This window comes from Ahaetulla prasina, chromosome 1 (assembly GCF_028640845.1).
Source record: "Ahaetulla prasina isolate Xishuangbanna chromosome 1, ASM2864084v1, whole genome shotgun sequence".
Classification (NCBI taxonomy): Eukaryota; Metazoa; Chordata; class Lepidosauria; order Squamata; family Colubridae; genus Ahaetulla; species Ahaetulla prasina.
In genome coordinates this window covers 129,589,506-129,602,228 of record NC_080539.1, presented here as the reverse complement: position 1 = coordinate 129,602,228, position 12,723 = coordinate 129,589,506, and the positions used below count along the sequence as shown (strand labels likewise).

The following is a 12,723-nucleotide window of genomic DNA, read 5'->3' as shown; positions in this document are numbered from 1 at the left end:
GTTGCCCCTATCAGGTTAAAGGCTAGGAGGGTTCCATTCGCCCTAAAGCCCAAGATTGACCGGGAATTGGACAAACTAGTAAGCCAGGGAATACTAGTGCCCGTTGACCATGCAAAATGGGAGACACCTATAGTCACCCCAGTCAAACCGGACGGATCGGTCCGGATTTGTGCTGACTACAAGGCAACGCTCAACAAAGCATTGCAGAAGAGTGCATACCCCGTCCCAGTAGTGCAACACATGCTGCACTCATTAGGACAAGGACAGGTTTTCGCCAAACTCGATTTGGCTCAAGCCTATCAGCAGTTACCCGTAGATAGCAGCACAGCCGAAGCGCAGACTATTGTCACGCACCGGGGTGCTTTTAAATGCACCCGGCTACAGTTCGGAGTTAGTGTGGCTCCGGGGTTATTTCAGAACCTAATGGAGCGACTATTGCAGGGTCTACCCGGGGTGGTACCATATTTCGACGATGTATTGGTATCAGCTGAAAATTTAGAGGAACTAGGGATAAGACTAAGGAAGGTTTTGGGCATTTTCAGGTCTGCCGTGCTTAAAGTTAAGCTGAACAAATGCCAGATCGGGGTAGGATCCGTAGAATTCCTGGGCTACCGAATAGACAGGGAAGGGATTCACCCCACTGAGAGCAAGGTACGGGCCATCAGGAAGGCCCAGCTCCCCAAAATAAAATGGAGTTACAGGCTTTCTTAGGACTTGTCAACTTCTATGCGGTATTCTTAAAGAACAAGGCAACTATAGCCGAACCGCTACACAAATTACTAGCAAAGAACGCTGTTTGATCCCGGAGAAATTACAAAAAAATGTATTGGAACTTCTGCATGTGGGCCACCCGGGGATCGTGAGAATGAAGGGTTTAGCGAGGAGCTATGTGTGGTGGCCCTTGATGGACAAGGAAATTAGCAACAGGGTAGGGAAATGCCAATCCTGCCAAGAGTCAAGGCCACTACCCCCTACGGCCCCAATTAGAGAGTGGGAGAAACCCCAGGGGCCATGGTCTAGGATTCACATCGATTTTGCCAGGCCATTCCATGGGCAAACCTTTTTAATAGTAGTAGATGCCTACTCAAAATGGCTAGAAATCATCCTCATGAGATCCACGACGGCCGAGGCAGTCATCTCAGTCCTGAGGCACCTATTTGTAACCCATGGGTTGCCCGACACCCTAGTTTCCGACAACGGCCCGCAATTCACGGCAACCCAGTTTGAGGGGTACTTGGCGGAGGAGGGCATCAGACATGTCCTCTCGGCGCCTTTCCACCCGGCGACGAATGGACTTGCAGAACGTTTCGTTCGGAGCGCCAAAGAAGCGCTATCGAGGATTAGGCCAGGCGATTGGCAAACAAAAATCGATACCTTTTTAGCAGTCCAACATAGAACCCCCTGTGTGACAACTGGCCGCAGCCTGGCGGAACTATTGATGGGTAGGAAGCTCAGGTGCCCGTTAGACCGCTTAAACCCAACCTACACCCCAGATGGGTACAAGGGGGCACACGGTAAAACTAGAGAAATGACAGTGGGTGACCCAGTGTGGGCGCACAACTATAGCGAGGGCCCAACATGGTTAAAAGGGACAATTCTTGGAATAACCGGGCCGAAATCATATCTAGTAGATATGGAGGATGGCCGGATTTGGAGACGCCACATAGACCAAATAAGAAAACGAATAGCAAGTAAAACAGAAACAAAGCAGCCAGGCCCTGACTACCAAATGTTTGAATTTACAGCTGACTCAAACCCGGGGCGAACGGGGGACTTATCTGAGTCCGATGAAGTCCAGCGATGCCAACCGGTTCATCCTGAAGACAGCAGGGACGACTCTGCCAATAATCCAGGGCCGGATGGCCTAGAGGAGGAGCTGGGAGGAACTAACAGTCCCTCCGGCCAGCTCGACTCACTCCCAGAAAATGAATTGCGCAGGTCCGAAAGAGTTAGGAGACGCCCTGTCTACTTGCGTGACTACGTAGAGAAATAAGATGCTAATTTCATGTAAATGTGGGTACAATGCGTTCTGGGAGGGAAGGAGTGTAATGTATCTTTAAAGTTTTGGAGGGAAATTTGGGCGGGAATAAGCACGTTGCTGATTGGTTGAAGCCTCAGCCAAAACTGTATATAAAGAGGGGTTTTGCCGGATGTCTTTTGCTGGGTTCACTATAAACTGAAGAGCTGTTGTCACTCACTGGTCTCCTGCCTCTTTATTGCCCGAACTTAACAAAGATGGTATGTTTTCTTGGGATAAATATATCAGTAATACAAGTAGTGGCTACCAAATATTCTTTCCCTATAGGACCCAATTCTACATGAAGAGAACTCGAGAAAGGACTGCAATGTTAATATCCAGCATGTGCATGAAATGTGAACCTGGTCTCTTATTCCATGTCAGAAAAAATAGAACCCAGTTCCTACTTATTAAACCCAGTTCCTATTATTAAAGTAACAAACATTGCATTATTGTAAGAAAATCGGGCAAGGAATAAAGCATAGGTTGGCTATCATTATGCCCTAACACAGTGATGACAAACATTTTAGGCACAGAGTGCCCAAAGTGCACATGCATGGCCAAACTGCAAGGCATGGACGCATGCACCCCCACGCCCCGCACATACATGGCAGAAACCTGAATACCAGCTGGCCGGCAGGAGGCACATGTGCATGCACAACACAAACCCGAAACAGAACTGGGGCAACAGCGCGCATGCCCACAGAGAGGGCTTTGCATGCCACCTCAAGCATGCATGCCATAGGTTCGCCACCACTGCCCTTAAACATCACCTAGGAGTCACTACCTTGTTAAAAGTTGCATTGATCTTTCTTTCTATTCAGTTTTGTCCCAACTGCACTACTCAGGATAGTATGATCCTTGTTGGAGCAAAAGTTTCAGTGTGTACAGGCTGGAATGAAACTGGGATAAACACTAGGAATTAACAAATTACACCTCTGTGTTATTGCTAGAAAATATTTTTCCTGGGGAAAATGTTAAACACATCGTAACTTTTTTTTCTGAATAGGCAAATATTACTGCACAGTTTTGCCTATTTCTCTCTTGAAATATGTCAAATACTGACATCAGCATGAAGAAAACAGTTACCTCATTGTCAGTTCCCACATCGAGCATAACGGGCAGACACTCCTGGGGCTTTACTCCTCCACACGCTGTGTAAAGTGCTAGTTTACCCACCGGGATACCCATTCCATAACAACCTAGGTCTCCAAGGCCAAGAATACGTTCTCCGTCAGTCACCACAATCGCCTGTGGAAAAGTATGGTAAGCATTATAAAAGGTATCCTGAATTCTTTGTTATGATCAGTTTTAAGCTCTGTCATGATATTCATATTTTCTAAATAACAAGAAAGGAAGGAAGGAAGGAAGGAAGGAAGGAAGGAAGGAAGGAAGGAAGGAAGGAAGGAAGGAAGGAAGGAAGGAAGAAAGAAAGAAAGAAAGAAAGAAAGAAAGAAAGAAAGAAAGAAAGAAAGAAAGAAAGAAAGAAAGAAAGAAAGAAAGACTGCATTTTCTTAAAGCCATTATTAAAGTAAATAAATCTTTGGTCAATATGGGCTAAGTGAATTCAATCACTACATGAGAAACAACACATGACAAACAAAGGAAGCATACTAAATTTCCTTTAAGGGTGCCCTTTTATTTCCAGAATGGATAGTGGGTCTAATCTTACTAATAAAAGGAAACAAGACTTTTTAAAAACAATTTCCCTTTCCATCCTGCTATTCTAGAGTTGCCTCTTCTCCCAGAGCAGATTTGGCAGAGAATACAAAACATTGAAAGAAATGGGCAAACATTACATATTTTTTAAATTTGTCAATAGCCTCACAAATATAAAATATATTTTTGATAAAAGAAAAGATACCAGTGGTTATAATTTTCTTCCTTAAAAGGGTTTAGATAAAGCAAATAAAAATGTAACTCTCTGGTACAATGTGTGTGTTTAAGACAACAATTGGTTTCTGCAGTTTCTGCTGCCCAATTCATTGGAGAGTTCTGGCTAATGATTTCTTTTTAACAGATGCTCTAATGAATTCGTTGTTTAGAAATTGCAATTTCTTGCTGTGCTGCAAAGAGGGAAAAACTTAGTAATCCTGTTACTAAAACAATCTATGTGATTGAGCATGAATAGCCCAGCGCTGTAATCCTGAACATTTGCACTAAAAATGTAACTGTTTAACACATTGCTTTAACTCCTCTGAGTAATGATTCATGCTTTGTGATGTACATTTCCAACTCTGAATAATGATGCCATGCTATTTCCACTTCTTATTTTCCAATTTAAAGATTTAATTTCTGACAAGAGGCTATTGATTATCAACCAATTAGGTATAAACAGGCTTTAACAGCCCAACTGTCACATTTGTCCCAGGGACACATCCAGGGGTGAAATCTACTTACCTTCCCTACCAGTTTGGAAGTGTGTGCTCCGCCCGCATGCGTGCACGCATCAAGTGCAATTTTGTACCCTCTGTGCATGTGCAAAGCCTTTTGCACATTGTGCAGGGGGTAAAAAACAGGTTAAAACCAGGAAGTAACAACATCCCGGCACATGGGCGGAGCCTCACGCTGCCATCGCTACTGGTTCTCCAAACCACCAGCGGCCGCCACTACCGGTTCGCCCGAACTGGTGCAAACCGGTAGCATTTCACCCCTGGACACAACCTGTGGCAGCATGCAACAATGAGTCCAGACAGCCCCTTCATTCTCCCTTCCTCTCTCATGTAGGTCCCCCTTAACAATTCTATATTAATAATCTAATCTCCTCAACTTGGCATCTACCCATAGATCATCCCCCATTGCTTTTCATATTTACAGAAAATAAATCCTGCACAGGCACTCCTGTTTTCAGAAATGTCCAAAATGTTGAACTTTGAAGGAGATGTTTTCTTTTACCTAGTAAAGCCTTCTTTCTCCTTTTATTTAGTAAACCTTGAGAAAGCAATCCAGATATGGCTGGAATATAGATGGCTAGAGGGTGAGAAAAAACCCAGTAGAATGACTGCTCAGTTGAAGCAGTAGGTCAAAAAAGAAAAATAGCTGGGGCAAAGGCTCTCTTTGATATAGCCTCCCAACCAGCAGGATTTCCTGGAAATTAGGACTGGCAACAAGGATTGATGCAAAAAGGAAGACAAGAAAATGGCTGTGCAGTTACAATTACAAAGAAGTCTACGTGAGACTATAGTACTAGGGAAAAAAACACAGGTTTGTTAACAAGACTACAAAGACATTAACAATATGTATTAAATATACCTATGTTGTTTTTGCTATATCTACAGAATTTGGAATTTATCATGGTATCAAGAATTACGGATCGAGAGTGCGAATGAGAGTTGGCTAAAATTATTATATCACTTATTATGATTTACACCTTCATCACAGTAACGTATTGTGGTCAATATCCAAATTGGTCTTGAAAAGAAGAAAATGTTCAATTAACATGGTTAAAATTTTTGGAGCTGTTCCAGTAATCACATAATTTCTAGGACTTTTTTCTTTTTTTATATTTATCATTTTTGAGGTTGCGTCATTTAATATTGTTGGGTTTATTTATTTATTTATTTTATTTATTTATATTTGATTGGTCAGCTAAGCACAATGAAATACAGTACATGCTGAGAAATGATTGGGAATTGCAATTGGTTTAGAGGCTACTAGTTTGTTATTAGGCTACTAGTAAGTACAAAGCACAGGGTTCTTGGTGTTAGTATGTCAGATTTTAGGCAGAATTTAATGTATTGTGGTATAGATCACTGAAATCCTAAGTGGCTTAGATCCTCATTGTCTAAGGGAACGCCCACCCCAATAGTATGGATATATTAATCTGCAGGAGAGCCCTTCTGAAGAGACCCTGCCATCTACAACTCATCTATTTCACAGATGGAAGAAGGTCTTCTCCCGCATTATTCCTGGACTGTGGAATTGCCTCAGACACCTCCATTTTAGAAGATCTGTCAAGGCACATGCCTTTTGCCAGGTTTTTAAAGTTAATTACTATTAGCATTGGGCTTAATTTTTTTTGATTGTTTGCATCTCACATTTTACTGAATATTAGCCACCTGAATAGTACAGCAGAATATAATCATATAAGTAAACAAGCCAAAAAGCAGTATGATGGAAGAGATGCTGAAGACATACATAGTCAAATGATGTGCAGATAAGAAGACCCTAGGAATACCATTCAATCTAGAGTTTCTGTGCTGCTGCTTTAAAAATATGCGTAGAATAGTGCAAATAAGAAAATTGCTTAAATTGCAGATAAGTCATATGCATGAATCATCCTGCCAAATCAGCTGCTATCTACCAGAATTTTTTTTTTAAGCAGATAGCACTTCCAAAATTCTTAGAGAAAGAAACTCAGCAACCCGAAGCTTCTGCGCCAGGTATTTTTCACCGCAGTTTCAACATTTATAAACAAAAATAATCTGTTTCTAGTTTTTCTGTGCTAATCCTTTGAGAATACAATCATTGTTGCTTAAGAAACAGGTACTCAATGCTACATTCCACGATGATTACATATTTCTGTCCTGGCCCCAAAAGAAAATATCTGTAAGCTGGTGAGAGGGGTAAGATCCATCGGTTATTGTCACATCTACTTCCCAATTGATATAATTGGGAAGGATCTGGCAATGGTGCAGAAGCAACTGGCAAACCACCTGCTCTACCAACCCTGCATGCCTTTATAGATAGCACATATACCTGAAAGGGCAGCCAAGATCTAGAGAAGATTATACATTCCACTGTAGAGATGGTGCATACCAAGTATCCAAATAATTTCAGTGCTCCCATTCAGAGCTCACTGAATCAAAGGGAAATCTTTAATAAGCTGACAATGTTGTTCTCACATGAAATGTGGATTTAATCATATTAGCCTGCTATTTTCATAAAAGTCAAAAGGGAAAAAAACAATGCATTCTCTTAGAAATATAAAATTAATAAACAATGCTGGTCACATTATTGCTTAGCAAACATATTTATAGAAAAAGCTAAGTAGGCCATACTGACAGTATTTTAAGAGTTGTGAAGGTAAGTTTTATGTAACGTATTTAATTGAACCCTCTAATATCCCACGTCTTCCAATATGTGTTACTATAAACGATGACATCAAAATGCGTGTCCTATACTGAAATATTATAAATCACATGAATATTCTTATTCCTTCATATTACAGTATGTTGGAATTTTTAAAAATCCCAAAAAGCAATTTTTTGCATAATAGTTTTAACTTCAACTTTTAAAGTTACTCTTTGTAGTGCTTTTGAAGAAAAAAAGCAGGCTAAACCTATTTTAAATAAACCGCAAGGCATTTTACTATATCAGATCCAAACTGAATAAAGGTACTTTTATTAGTTTTAATATTTAATACTAAGGTCAAAGGGTTCCATGTTTGACTATTCCCTACATTTAAAAAACCCTACCATGTTAGAAAAAGTGCCAGCATGCTTTCTCTGAGACATGGTACTAGATTAATGGAATTTTCATGGGACATACCTATATCAAAGCAAAAACTATTGTTTATGCCAGTAACCTATAGATACGATTCTAAACGTACACATACATGCATCTGAGAGACACCTACCTTTACATTAGTTTCAGGCCATGCTTTAAACAATGTTTCAATATGTCCTCGATCATGGGAAGTGATGAAGAGTCCTCTGTAAGGAAGTAATTCAAACTTTAAATTATTTTTAAAATATGAAGCCTGCCTGCCTGCCTGCCTGTCTTCCACCTACCTACCTACCTACAATTATATATTAATTTGACATACAACTTTCAGTATTAATTTAATATATTGCTTACTGGTTTTAGTTTTGTTAGTGATTTGCATTGTATTAATCAATCACATTTAGCTTATAATGCAATGATGCTTAAGTTTTGTTTAGAGAAAGCGTATTAAATATTTTACAGTATACCTTGGAAGAGTATACCAGCCTTTTCCCCTATTTAATCACCCATTAATCACCTGTTTTTTAAAAATTTCTTTCATTTTATCTATTCATTCTTGTTCTTTTTCATTTAGTCTTTTTGTATCTCAAGGACAATCTTCTGTATGCCATGCTAATCATCAAATGAGCCTTTGGCCACTCATGGCTTTGATCAATTAAAGCTTTCATACAATGTATTTAGTAAGCTAGAGAAGAAATAGATTAGGCTACTAGCTTTAGTTTTTTTTTTTTTTTTTTATTCAAAAAGTTTTTATTAGTCAAAAAAGGTTTATACAAATACATATCAGGTATGGTAAATTTTCATTTTTCTTATCTAAAATAAGAATTTTACTCAAATTTTTTAACACATACAACAGCCATAAGGCAAGCAGGTGACACGAAGTAGCTAAGTTTGCAAATTTTAAATACGTAATAAAGAAGAGTCAAGAATAAACAGAATATCGTACAAAAGAGAATAAGGAAAACCAACACAAATATCTTTATCACTTCCTAGTTTTGGATCTCAGAACTCTGGGTTCAGCCTGACCCAACTCCAGGGCCGCAACAGCGGCAGCCGCTTCAGCCCCATGATCTATAACCTCCCCTTCTTCAATTCCTGGGTCATCTGATTCCAGGAAGGCTTTGTGTTCCTCCACATAGGCCGTAGCCTCCGCAATTGTACTGATTTTTTTCGTAATGCCCTCCCGGAAAATCATCAATCCCTCTGGCATCAGCCATCTGAAGCCCACTCCTTCTGGTACAATTTGCTTGACAAAAATAATATTTCTTTCTTTTTCACGCACTGTCTGGGAATCTGCCTCAGAATGGCTATCTCCTGCCCCTGTAAATCAGTGCCCCACTCCTATGTTTTCTAAGAATTTCATCTCGCCTCTTCTCACAAATTTGACATGAACCTCTCTGGGAACTGCATGCGTGCATATTGCGAATTAACTCTATAAACTCGATCCACATCCCAATTCATGAAATCAACACCTCTCCCAAGAAATTCTCCCAACAATTTAGTCACAACATCTCTCAAGTCTTCTTGGTCCACTTCTTCCAAATTTTGAAACCTAAGGAAATAAGACATTTTATCCATCTGTAGTCCAAGCACAGCATTGCCTGTCGCCTCTCTTTTCTGCACTGCCCGATCTCACCCTCCAAACCTTCCACTTTCTGCTTGTTTTCTGCTGAAACTTGTTGAGTATCCTTTAAATCCTTTTGGATAGTCACAATTTCTGCTCTTATTTCATCCAATTTCTTGTCCATATTAGATAACTTTTCCAAAATTCTCCATCTCTCCAGCAGTTGGTCTCTGACCTTTGCCATTAAGGAAAAAAATACAAAATCCTCAGGCAGGCACGATATCCTTGTAATTTCCTCCGGATCCACCAGGGGCACTCACAGGAGCAACGAGTCCAGAGTACAGTTAGTCAACCAGGAAGTCAAGGGAAGTGATGTCATCAAAATTCTCATAGTGAAGGCGGAAGCTGGACGCCACCACTGTTCCCCAGAAGGAGGGGGCCTCAAACCTTCCCTCCTAAATTTCTCCATCACCTCTTCTCCAGAGCTCCACAAAACCGTAATCTTCTTATTTTAAGTTCTCCTCTCCAGAATAACTCGTGCTCCTTCCAACCGCAGGGGAGAAAACCCCCGCACCGGAGCACTCCACCACGCCACCGATATTCCTTCCTTCTCCTCCTCAATTCTTCTCCGTGCCCTGTTCACCACCAGGCTGCTGCAGTTATAAATCCAATGCCCCGGTGTCACTGGGCACAGCGGCCCAGGCGACGACCAAAATAATGGCCGCGGCCTGTGGCCTCCGAACCCCGCCGAGCCTAGGACGCGCCAGCATCGGTCCCCACAGTCCTGTATGTCGGCTGGGAGACCCCTGGCGAGCCGTCCGTGCGGCAGGTGTCCTTTTCGGAACACCTGGCCCCTGAGGGCCTCGGCGGCGGCCGGATTCGGGCGCTGGAGGCAGGAGAAGCCTTCCAGACGTCCGTTGCCGCTGGATACCGGAAGTCGTCTCCTACTAGCTTTAGTTTTATACGCACGTTATCAGACAGTTCAAACATATTTTGAAATGATTCCCACCAGCATAACAAAAGCCCAATTTACCCAAAGGCTGCTCATGCTGTTCTAGGCATGCTAAATTCCCTAATCTAGAGACAGGTTTATGTGGAAATCAACTCTTGCCTAAATCCAATAATGGAGGCTTCTGCAGTGTAGTAACTTACTCAGGATGGATAAGTAGGGAATGATTACAATTGTGAAATGAAGGGATTTTAACATTTTACCTCAAACCTGTTTGTTTAAAAGTCTAAATACATAAAAAGCACCACTTAACACCATTCTCAAGAATTGCCTACTTACATACCAGTGCTGGCAATGTATTTGTGAGCTGAATGGTGAACTACATGCAACACTATTGAAGTGTATTTATTGTATTTACTGTGAGCGGCTCACAAGAAAGGAGGAGGAGGGGGAATAAATGCAACAAATAAAATATAGCAAGCTGACAGAAACTGGACTGGTATGGAAAAAATAAACACGCCCACACAGCGCAAAGGAAGTTTTATTCTCCCTCATTAAAGGCCTGAGAGGAGAGCCAGTCTTTAAGGCCCTTCAAAACAGAAGTAGGGTGAGGGCTATCAGGTTTTCTGGTACAATCTCAGGGTTGTACCAGGAGCCAGTCACTACCATAGAGAATGTGCTTCCAGGGAACCAATGGATCACATTATTTAACTAAAGAAACCCAAAATGTGCCAACTCTGCCCGATCAAACTGGACAGGACGGAGGATACTATGGGGCTGAGGCAGAACCTCAGTTAACCAGCTTCAGATCAGTGAGACCCCATCCTGATTTAATGAACATGAATTCTAGAAAAATCATTTTCCAACATTATAAACTAAGATTAGAAAGACCGGCATGGAAGATTCAATAAATGTTATACATATGCGCACAGAGGCAGTTGGGAGCATTTTGTGAGTGTGGAAAATGATACGATTAGTTTAATAGTTCAAAAAAAGTACAGTCACATATTCCAAAGCAGCTCTTTCAAAAAAAAAATCGAACAGCTTTAGTTATAATTTTTTTTTTCTTTTTGTCACAACAGTATACATAAACAATTGTCATAGATAAAACAACATATTTTGAAGAAAATATATACATATATGTAAAAAAAATATGCATCAACTATATCAATTTGATATGATGAAGGGAACAATCGGACAGGAACGGTAGGCACTTTTGTGCTCTTATGCACGCCCCTTAATTACCAGTAATTAATTAATTACCCCTAAATTACCAGTCTTTACATCAGTTTGAATTTTCTGGCCCTATTAATATGATCAACTGCAGAGAGGGAGATGCAAACTACTTTTAGAATCATGCAAGTCAGAAACAAAATCTCCAAACCAAATTTGGCTATCTTTGGGCACTGATGACATATTTAAGATAGTTAATGTGTATGTTCCCATGGTATCCCATTAAGCAGTTTTCTATAACAGCCTAAAAGACATAGGACTAAAGATATGTTATCCCTAAATTGTTATAACATGAGATATTTACAATATGGGTTTTTTTTAATTCCTTACATTTTTTAAGGGATTAAAGATCAAGCTTGTCGTGACTTTTGGATATTTAACTAAATTACTAACATTAAATTATTAAGCTTGTCATTTTTAAAAGATGTTGCAAAATATAAACACAATCTAGGTCACCCTGTCCTGCTTGGGGTACTTTGTTCAAGGAAAGTCAAATGTAAAATAAATCCTTACAGTAATAGGTACTCTATTTTATGAGAAACAGGTCAAAATAACATGGCTCATTTATCCTGGGAAGAGACTCCAAAGTTAGTTATATTGTTCAATTCACAGAGGGATTAAAATACTTCAATCAGGATATTCCATGGATATTTCATGGAAAAAATATTAATTTGGATACCAACATTAAAAAATGTAGTTTTAAAATAATTCCTTAAAAATGGCTACAAGGTTCCCGCTGGAAAAATAGTATTCAATTTTTGCATTCAGAAGATGGAGGATTCAGTTTCAAATATATTCTAACAATACTTGAACTAGTATTACCAAATTATTTCTTGCTTCTATGTTAAGATAGTTCTAGTGGAAGAATGAGAACATGACAAAAGAGAAGTACGGTAAACATATATATACATACACACACACACACACACACACACACACACACACACACACACACACCTCTAAAAGAAATAAATGGTTGTTAGTCTGACCTCCAAATTAACCATCAATTGTAGCAGCTCTTGAGAAATAAGTCCACAAGATTTCTGGAAAATTGTGCGGTATATACATCAAATCTCCACATCTGCTTCTAAGAAGTAATCTGAACCAGAAAAGCCTGTTTCCTACATTGTTTAACATCTACTGTAGATGAAACCATTGGGTGAGGTCATTCATTGATTCAGAGTGTTGTGTCATCAATGTGAAAATGATACCCAGTTATATCTCTCTGTCCCTAATCAGGCAGAGGATGTAGCAGAATTTCTGACATGGTGCCCGAAGATATTTAGGTTCTGGGTGGGACGGAACTCTAACCAAATGAAAACGGCTGTGGAGTCAAAACCCAACTGAGTCTGAAATTAATTCATCTATAGTTCCGGATGAACTCATCCTGCTCTGAACAAATCTGGCTTATAGGGGTGGAAAGGGCTCTTTCATAGCTCCTATTTGAATGTAAATGGAGGTTATGTTGAGGGGAACCTTTGCACAGCTACATGTGATGTGCCAAACCTAGCCATA

General features: G+C 40.2%; 1 protein-coding gene across 1 annotated transcript in view; it reads right to left on the bottom strand.

Annotated features, from left to right (window-relative positions):
• Nucleotides 1–12,723, bottom strand: part of ME1 (malic enzyme 1) — a 127,274-nt gene that overhangs the window by 74,565 nt on the left and 39,986 nt on the right. The window contains exons 4-5 of the mRNA XM_058175780.1: nt 7,596–7,671; nt 3,107–3,268 (exon numbers count right to left, since the gene is read on the bottom strand). Of these exons, the coding sequence (XP_058031763.1) occupies nt 3,107–3,268; nt 7,596–7,671 (238 nt within the window). The remainder of the gene's footprint in view (nt 1–3,106; nt 3,269–7,595; nt 7,672–12,723) is intronic.